The sequence below is a fragment of the Quercus robur genome, chromosome 7 (genome assembly GCF_932294415.1).
Source record: "Quercus robur chromosome 7, dhQueRobu3.1, whole genome shotgun sequence".
NCBI lineage: Eukaryota > Viridiplantae > Streptophyta > Magnoliopsida > Fagales > Fagaceae > Quercus > Quercus robur.
In genome coordinates, this window is record NC_065540.1 from 37,456,990 (window position 1) to 37,467,472 (window position 10,483).

The 10,483-nt window shown below is 33.5% G+C and overlaps 2 protein-coding genes across 2 annotated transcripts; one reads left to right on the forward strand and one right to left on the reverse strand.

Annotated features, from left to right (window-relative positions):
- Positions 1–308: 308 nt before the first annotated feature.
- LOC126693297 (pyruvate kinase, cytosolic isozyme-like) lies at positions 309–3,909 on the reverse strand. The gene is made up of 4 exons (XM_050389221.1): positions 3,340–3,909; positions 1,889–2,350; positions 1,478–1,636; positions 309–445 (listed from the first exon to the last, which is right to left on the reverse strand). Exons 1-4 carry the CDS (start codon positions 3,574–3,576, stop codon positions 437–439), a joined length of 867 nt encoding a protein of 288 aa, XP_050245178.1. The 5' UTR covers positions 3,577–3,909; the 3' UTR covers positions 309–436.
- A 2,771-nt stretch (positions 3,910–6,680) lies between these two features.
- Positions 6,681–7,354, forward strand: LOC126691340 (uncharacterized). Its single transcript, XM_050386392.1, has 2 exons — positions 6,681–6,747; positions 6,864–7,354. The coding sequence occupies exons 1-2, from the start codon at positions 6,681–6,683 to the stop codon at positions 7,352–7,354; spliced, it is 558 nt and encodes a 185-aa protein (XP_050242349.1).
- The last annotated feature ends 3,129 nt before the right edge of the window (positions 7,355–10,483 follow it).

Sequence of the window (10,483 nt, forward strand, 5' to 3'; positions counted from 1 at the left end):
CCCCTATAAATAAGGCTATGCCTTAATGGAGCATTAACAGACCATGACAAGCCAATTACATCACTTATCTGTGGAACCACTAGAGAAATTATTGGCACACTTGGCCTGTACTTAGCTACCAGCTTTGCTGTGTTTCCACCCTTGCTAATGACCAAAATCAGGGTTGCTTTCATGCAATGGGCTGTGTGCACTGCTGAAGCAGCCAAACTCTCTAATGAACTCTTAAGCATTGGTGCAGTTTCTATTGTTCTTTTAAAAAGGTCTCCATAATTTATGAAATTCTCTGCCTCTGCACAGATTTTGGCCATAGTTTGAACAACAATTTCAGGATAGGCGCCAGCGGCAGTTTCTCCACTGAGCATCACACAGTTAGTTCCACCAAGAACAGCGTTGGCAACATCAGTGGCTTCAGCATGCGTAGGTCTGGGAGATTTTGTCATAGACTCTGTTAGGACATATGTGATTCATTTGTTAGGAACATATGTCATCATTTTATGTAATTGGCTAATCATTTGATAAAAGACACTTTACTTGTAATTGGGTAGATCTAGGTGTTTTTAATACTTCAAGAAATAAGGTTTCAAGATCAAGTGTTGAAGTCATCAAGTCTGTCCAAGAAACAAGTTGAGAAGTGCAAATTCATTAAAACTCAACAGTTGGCTCTACAGCTACATCTATCGAGCTTAAGAAAGCTGTTTCAGCCTGTGTGCTCGACACCTCCTATTTGTCGAGGTTTAAGAAAGAAACAAAAATTCTGATCTGTTTTCTTGGAATCCGTGAATGTGTTTTTGGGACTTCTTTTCTCCTAACCTTAGACATATAAAATGATTATTTTAAGGGCCGTCAAAGAGTTCACAAGTTTTGAGAAAATCCTATTCAAGCAAATTGTGACCGGAAACAAAGTTTTGCCCTTATTCATCTCTTCTGAAAAAGTTGCTGTGTATGTGCATCATAGGGTTTATTGACTAAACATCTTCTTGATCTTCATCATTGGGATGAACTGAAGAATTTTGTAGCCAACAATCTTTTCTAGTTGGTGATTGAAGTCGCGTACTGAGATCCGTGTAATTGGTTAGTCACGTACTTGGGAGCCATGTATCGAAAGAAGAAATTGTCACTACAGAACAAGTCTAATTGGGTATTGGGGTAAGGGTTCAACTATAAGTTGGTATAAGGTATTGAGATTCTTTTACTTGTAACCACTTATTGTGATAATAGTGGAATTTCGAAAGTGGTGACCTGAAAATCACCTAGTGGGATTTTTGCCGTTAGATTTTCCCCATTCGTAAATAAATCATCGTGTCAAATTTATTTTCTATTGCACACTTAGTTTATTGGTGATTTGTTTGTGCTACCATGCGTTTGCATGTTAATTAACTTAATTAATTCACTTGACTAAATTAATTGGTTAATTTATCACAAGTGATCAATTCGTTTTTTGCCTATCCGACTCCAGCATCTGAGTGACTGTTATTACTTGTTTTCCTTGTATGTTGGCACTTTTGATCATCATTTTCTGATCCCAGAATATCTTTTCAATTGGAATTTCCATTCCTAGGTCACCCCTTTCCACCATGAATCCATTCGAGTTTGCAAGAATTTCATCAAAATTATCAATCCCTTCTTGATTTTCAACCTACCAGAATGCCAAAAATTAGCCAATAGAAAATTCAGCTACAAAAACAATGCCTACTTGAAGTATATGTCTTTGTCAATCTCCAGAAAAGAAGTCATCCAGCTTATACAAAATAATGGGATAAGAATAAAGAGAACTAATTTTTTGTTGTTTTGCTAACTTCAACAATTGGAGTAATATTATATGAGAAGACATGTTTGTATTTAATTGGAGAACCTAATGTACTAAGTTTTTCCATATCAGCTAACATACCTTTGAAATAAGAAGGATAATGTTTGCATGCTTTCCCAGTAGTTTCCGGACCTCAACAAGGTCTGAACCTTTTCGAACGAGAGACAAAGCAATCATGTCAATCTCATTTGGAATTCCCCAGTTCAGTATATCATCTACGTCCTTGTCTGTTAAGGTTGGGAGATCAACAACAACCCCAGGGAGATTGACATTCTTCTTTTCACCAAGTACTGCATAGTTTTCACAACGACACCTAACCAAACCCAATTCCTTGTCACAGTCAAGAACTGTGAGACTAATTGACCCGTCAGCGCATAGAATAACGCTTTGTGGCTTCAAATCTTTAGCTAGCTTCTCATAGCTCATAGAGATCATAGTTTCATCACACTTTGTGTTGTAGTCTGTTGTGATGAGAATTTCCTGACCTTGCTGGAGTTCAACGGGCTTTGAATCTTTTAGAAACCCAGTTCGAATCTCTGGACCCTGTTATATAATTCACAATTTTCAAAATTCAATTGTTAGTCAAATTCCTTATAATAGGTTGACATTCAAAACACTACAAACTGATGACTTATTGAAGTGGGAGACTATCCATTATATTTCAAAACTGGAGCTAATTTTTTGCTGCAGAATGAGAACTTTAATGTGGAACCAAATAAAATTTGTTTACAGAACCTTGGAGAGCTTATTATGTGCAACTCTCCTTGAAGAATCTTTATCAAAATTAAATTCGTGTGTGGTACAGAGGTTTTCATTCGAATTTTAATTTTAATTCATAAAAGAAAGAAGAAAAAAAAGAGGTGATTTTGAACCAAAAGTCAAGATCTGTGTATGCTTTTCAAAATTGAAAGTTTTTAATTAATCAATTTAACTATGAAACACCTTATGTTTCTTAAAACTCAATACAGTTTCTCTCCAAATCAGCACACTCTATTTTAAGAGTCAATTTGAGAAATTAGGAGAAAATTAAAAAAACAATACATATATTAACTGAAGACCATATAGCTCACCAACAAGTAACAACTCAATTCTTAGATTTGAAGCTATAGGATCTTATTCGTGATAATTGCTCTTTATTACAGTCCCAAGACACCAATTGGTTTTTGTGTTTTTTGTGTAGTTGAAATTCAAATTCAAGATTAAGGAACCTTTCTAGTTCTGCTAACAACCCAATACTAAAAAACCCCCACCTACGTGACATCGTTATTGCTCACAATCTACAACAAGAAACTAAAAGGATCTAATTCCTAGCACCAAGCACGTAATTACCTATTCCTTAAAACTAGTTTAAGATAGAGGGAGATATAGGGAACAAAGACACAAACACATACACAAAACAAAGACTAATTAAAGAACCAAAGAAGAGTATAAACATTAAGAAACAAAACCCAGTAAAAATTTAGCCATAAGCAACCCAAAGAGACAAATATTTGTTGAACAAATAAGCAAGATAATGATAGTCATGTTTATACCTTAGTGTCCAACATGACAGCACAGTGAGTGCCAGTGTTGCGCATGGCAGTCCTGAGATTATCAAGGGTGTGTTGATGGTAAGCATGGGTGCCTTGAGAGAAGTTGAAGCGAGCAACATTCATCCCTGCCCTAAGAAGCCTCTCTAACATGTCCACTGACCGCGATGATGGTCCCAAAGTGCACACAATCTTTGTCTTTGGCCTGCCCTGGGCTGCAACACCAAGTAACTTCTCCATTGCACTATAACACTACTGTTTTCACGTAACAGAAACAGCAAAAAAACACACACACAGAGGCACCCAAGAGACTGGTTGAGACAAACAGACAATGAAGCCGCTTGACTTGTTGGGTTTTTATAGGGTTTTGACGCTTGAAAACTAATCCCTTTTCTACTAGTACTAGGAATAGTTAGAACCAAAAGTTTGGTGGTTTTCTACTTTTCATGACACCCAAACAAACTATTCGGAGTATCATGCAGAAAATTTGGCTCCACCATTGATTTTGGTGACCTATTGATAAAGGAGTCGCGTGATCAGTTCTAGTTGTCCTTGGTCAATATTATTATTATTCTTATTTGAGGAAGTGAATGAATAAATAAATAAATAAATAAATAAGTTGCAACATCAATAAATATTAACAGTATTAAATCATTGATATATTATATTATGATATTAATTCTAAAATTAATTATAATTTTTGGTAATAATTAATGTTTGTTGGAACAAGTACTAGTAACCTCCAACTAAGTGTTTTTTTTTTTTAAAATTCTACTCTAATTTGCTGCTAAGTGTCTTTATATTCTAAATACTCTAATTTTATGCATGTTCTAATTTTATTGTAATTTTCTATCAATTATATTTATATGCAAATTTACGCACCTAGTATTTTTATAATAATAAAAAATTCAATTCTAATTGTGGTTGCTCTTTCTTACATTGTGTATTTGTGTATATACAAGAGTTTTTATTTTTATATATGATAGAAATTATACTATATCCTAATTTAAGTGTATATATGTGTGAAACCCCCTTTTGAAGACTTGCACCCTAACCTTTACCCCTCACACCCTACAAACACTTATACTTGTGGAGTGACCATCGCACCAAGGGTGTGCGATGGTATACAAGAGTTATAAGCTAGTTATCATTTACTTTGGAATTACATTCGTTGCACTTCTTAGAAAACTACTAGTTACAAACTTTATTGCTTGACAAGCTTTAGCTTAAATCTGTATTATTGGTGCATGGTTTTGGAGACTTCAAATTAGCAAGCTAGGTAAAATTATTATATGAAACAACACATTTTTGAATGATGGATTATTGAGATTCATGCTTTATCTGTGGACCAATTCCTTAGTGATTCATGCTCCTCTAATCTTTTGTTTAGTCCAATTGTGAATGAGTTAGTAACAGATGCAAAATTTAATATAAAAGCATGCCATAATTTATTTATTTTATAATTAGTTTAATTTATTCAATAACTCTCCACATATATATATATATATATATATATATATATATATATTAGATAGTTTCAACCTATAACGTCCGCTCCTGATGATAGCTCTTTATTATCAGACCAAGACACCGATCAGTTTTTGGTGTAGACGGGGATTGAACCTCAGATTTCTTATACAACCATTAGAGACTTTACCAATTAAGTTAACTAGAACCCACCATTTTTTCATATTTTGAACTCATTATTAAGTTCAAGATTCTCCTTAATCTCAATTATCTCTCTCTCTCTCTCTCTCTCTCTCTATATATATATATATATATATATATTTCCAAGTCATTATAATTAAGAAAAAAAGTAACCAATTCATAGTTATTAACAATAAAAGTATGTTGGTCCCGGTAGCTCCATTGATAAATTTCACGTAATCGGATTTGAGATATGTGGTTCAAATCTAACCTACCAAAAAGACCTGAAAATAAAAATATTATATCTTAGCCTAATGATAAACAATAAATGATAAGAGCAATCATTATGGAAGGAATACCGTATATTTTAAGAAATAAAAATTATTTAATTTCTTAAAATAAATTAATACAAAAGTGTTAAGAGTTGCTTAAGTATGGTACAAAGACATTAAGGTGTTGTTTGGATGAGTGAGTTTTGAGTGATATGATTTTGTTTTCATCACTCATCATCCAAAATTTGTGGGACCCACGGAAAATTTTTTGTTTGGACACCATCACTCATGATCCGTGACTCAGTTTCCATCACTCAATTATCTGATTTTTGAGTTATGAGTTATGGAAACTAAAAACACATTTTAGCTGTTTTCAATTCTCATAACTCATAACTCAATGGCATTTTTGTAATTATACACACATGAAGGGACTCACAGCCGTAACTTTTGACCTTTGACTCCTTTTTTTTTTTTTTTTTTTTCACTGGTTGGTCTTCCGTTCTTTTCTTTTCTTTTTTTCTCTTCACTGATTCTTTTTTTAGTTCTTCATCTCTCTCTTTTTTCTTTTTTTTTCACTATTCGGTCTTCAATTCATCCTTTTTTTTTTTTTTTTTTTTTCTTCACTGATTCTTTCTTCAGTTCTTCGTCTCTCTCTTTTTTTTTTTTTTTTTTTCACTATTCGGTCTTCAGTTCATCTTTTTTTTTTTTTTTTTTTTTTGCTCTTCACTGATTCTTTCTTCAGTTCTTCGTCTCTTTCTCTTTTTCTTTTTTTTCACTGTTTGGTCTTCAGTTCATCTTTTTTTTTTTTTTTTTTTTTTTTTTTTTTTTCTGGGTTCAGTGAGTTTGGTTTTTTTTTTTAATTATTTTTTTTTCTCACTGGATTCGGTGAATTTAGCCACTGGGGGTTGAAGAAAAAAAAAAAAAAGTAAAAGCTACACAAGGTACAAGTATGGGGCCCACAAATAATTGAAAAATATTGAGTGATGACAAGTGAGTGATGGTGCCAAACAGGGTGGGGTGTTTTAAGTGATGAGTGATGAAAACTAAGTGATGAGTGATGGATGATGAAAACTGAGTGATGAGTGACCATTTTTTTAAACCAAACAAGGCCTAATTGTTTTTTTATTAATTTCAAAAAATATTTTTTGTTCATTTGTTTGTTTGTTATGTAAAAACTTAATATGGGATCCATTGATTAAGGGTCCATAACCCATGAGAAAAGGAAAAAAAAGGGTTTGGGTGGGGTGGGGGAAGTTCGCATGAATAGTGATATGGTAAAAACTAAAAACATGACGGTACTTCTTTTTTTATGTGCTAGGCGCGCAGTATAGTAGACAACTGTACTATTAGGGTGGTTACCAAAAAAAAATATCAGCATCCAGTATGGATCAAATCACCTGATACATACTGATCTCCTTGATAACAATGGTAACCCTCTATCAATTACTTTTGTTTATAGTCAACCTGATCATGCCAAAAGAGAAGAAGTCTGGTTTGAACTCAAACAACTTAAAACCACTGCTCATCCAAATTAGTTATGTATTGGAGATTTTAACCAAATCTTATCGCATGAGGGCAAATTCTCCTTTAATAATGGAAACATTGTAGGAGCTAAACTTTTTCAACAAACTTTGTCTGATCTAGAACTCTGTGAGCTTGAGGCTAAGGGTCAAAGATTTACATGGATGAACAAAAGAGAAGATGAAGCCTTTGTTATGGAGAGATTGGACAAAACTTTTGCCTCTGTAGAATGGATAAACTCATATCCACACTATGCGCTTAAGATTCAACCTATCTTACGATTTGATCATGGCTCAATTATACTGGACTTTGAGATGCAACAACCATTCAGAAGGAGGATTTTTAGGTTTAAAAGAATGTGGCTTACGCATGATAAGGATATGGTTCAGAATGCTTGGAATGTCCATACTCAAGGTTCTCGAGCTTTCAAATTGCAGCACAAAATTACTAATGTGAAGAAACAATTCATTGAATGGAACAAGCAAGTGTTTGGAAAGGTGAAAAAGGAAATTAAAGACAAGCAAAAGAAACTCCAAGATCTCCAAGACTCCATTCAAACCTTTGCTGATGTCAGATAGGAAAGAGAGGTTAGAGAAGAGATCGAAAATTTAATGACACGGGGGGAAATTATGTGGGCTGAGAAGGCAAGGAGTGACTGGATTATTCAAGGGGGACAGAAATACCAGATATTTCCAAACTGTAGTGAAACAAAGAGGAGCTCAAAGTAGAATCCTACACCTTAAAACTGCATATGGAAATACAATTAAGGAATTAGAGGAAATTGAGAGTACTTTGGTGGAGCATTTCAAAAATCAGCATGCTGAGACAGACACCAAATAAATCCAAACTTATTGGAGGAAATAGCAGCTTTGCCTATCCCAAAGATTGGTCAACACCAACAAACTTACCTGAACAACAAAATAATAGATGCTGAAATTGAACCGGCAATTTATAAACTTGGTTCACATAAAGCACCTGGGCCAGATTGGATCCCGGCTTTCTTCTATCAAGATTTTTAGAGCATTGTCAAACATGATATACTCAACTCTGTTCATGCTTTCTTCCATTTAGGTTCTCTCCTTAAATCCTTTAACCAAACCTTTCTTAATCTCATTCCAAAGGTTAATATTCCTAAGGATGTATCTCGTTTTAGACCTATTAGTCTTTGCAATGTTATCTACAAAATTATTTCCAAAATTGTAGCGTCTAGACTTAAACCTTTCATGGATAAACTCATAACACATTTCCAGAATGCTTTTATACAAGGTAGAAACATTATTGATAACATTGTCTTAGCTCATGAAATTTTTGATACCTAAGGAAAAATACAAGAAGAAAGAATGGTTATGAAGCTTTGAAAATTGATATGTGTAAGGCTTATGATAAGGTTAACTAGAATTTCCTAAGGGCTATTTTACTTTCTATGAAATTTAGTCATACTGGGGTGAATTGGATCATGAAATGTGTCACTTCAGTCCAATATACCTAACTAGTTAATGGTAGCCCTACACAACCCTTTTGTCCATCTAGAGGCATAAGACAAAATGACCCTATCTCCCCATGCATGTTCTTGTTCTATACCAACATCCTCTCTATAGCTCTCATCCAAGCAAAGAATTAGAATAAAATTAAAAAGCATCAAAGGGGGAAGGAATGGTGTCTCTTTCACACACCTATTTTTTGCAGATGATTCTTGTGAGAGACTGCACTCCCGACCCATTTTGGTGTTAGGCCAAACCCACGTGAATAGGTGGAGTCGTATTATTACCTCTCAAAATGAAGGTTTGACTAATTATATTTTCCCCTTTAGATTAAGGGTTTTACAATAGAGACGCTACGTATTTAATTATTGGAAAAAAAAATAAGAAAACCATAACTGAAAAATTTATTATTCTATTAATTTGAAATTGAATTTACATTGATCATAGGAAATTACATGGTTTTAGTTCTAGATACAATCTAAGATAAAATATATAGCTTTGTTTCCTAGTTACAATCTAGAATTTGAAAATTATAAGGATAAGCATTGATCTATTAACCTTTAATCTAAGTTCAGAGGCTATGTTAGAAGATTGGAAGATGTTAGGCACCCACCTTCCCCGGTAAAACCGGTCTTCTAGACCATGGTGGCCAACATTCATGTCACATCATCCAACATGTTATCAATTAATTGCATGTTCATTGTTTTGCTTGAATTTAATGTGTGTGCATGTGATAAACCCTAGTTCCATTTATTAAGTATTGCATTTCAATTGAAAAAATAAATTCTAGTGAAAATGTGTGGATGATGATATCCTAGATTCAAGGAGTTGAGAAGATTATGCAACGAACATGATTTTCATATTTTCGATGTGGATTTAAGATCAAAACTAGTGTTATGCATGAACATGTGATGAACAATCAAGAACATGTGAAGAACACATATGAACATTTAAGAATATTCAACCATATTCAAGGAATTTAAATAATCACTAGCATACTCTAATCTTAATCAAAACATAGCAATATAAAAAAACAAGTTGGGGAAAGAGATTATATTTACATGCAAGATCCACATAGTGGAGGAGGAGGCTTTTGGTGGACGCCCTAAGGGTGTAGTAGAAAAGAACTAGGAGAGGGAGAGGGAGAGGGAGAGGGAGTCTTACTCAAAACTTTGAGTCTCAGGAAGACTAAGATATGATAAGACTACTTTACTTCACTAGAACTCAAGAGGGGAGAAGAGAGAGTGTTTTTCTATCTTGGAATAAAGGAGAGATGGGGTTTATATAGTAGTGGTGAAGAAAATATAAATGGAAAGACATTTAATGAGGTTTGACAAAATATCAAAGAGAATCATGAATCTAGACCCTATTTCAATATTTAGAGAAAGTTGGTGCATTAAATTTGGAGGTTGGTGGGAGTGATGAGCAAGCAAAATGTTTAAAATCTCGGTTTTTCTGGTAGCTCTCGTAATAGTTTTTAGAGCTAACTTTGAAAAATCATATCTTTTTCAATTCTGATCGGAATTGCCTCATTATTGTGCTCAAAATATTCTGAGATATATTAATGAAATGGTGAGCAGGGGTTATTTGTCAGAAAATAGTTTCAACATAATTAACATTAATAAGCCCCAAATTAGTTTCCAATTAATATTAACAGGCTCTAATCACTTCCATTTCAGGCTTAATCAGTTCCAAATTTACCCCAATTAAAAAAAAATTACACATATTACTCATTAAATAATTAATGTTTTATTATCTAATTAATCAAGTGTGTGCAACCTTACCATAAGATGTGATATTAGCCAATCAAATTATGACACGTCATTAATTTTAAATTGATATAATTATAACAAATTGGAATCAATTGTTCTTAATCACATATAGTAGGACTCAATTTGTGATAGTGCATCTTGGCCAATAAAACTTGATTTGTTAATAACTTTTAATCTGATGCTCCGATTAAGGCTTATGATCAGTTACTTTAATCGTTACAATATGAAAATCATTTTCATGAAATGAAATTAAAGATCTAGTGGCCACAATTAAGATTCCTATTTCCAAGGAGAAATTACCATTTTACCCTCCATGTGAGGTTAAATGTGGATTGCAAAATTGGATGTCAACAATTCTTTATTTTTCTCCCAAAATGATAGTTGCTCCCTCACTAATCTAATAATAATTATAAAAAAAAAAAAAAAAAGGCCAGTCCTATGGTATTGTTCAATC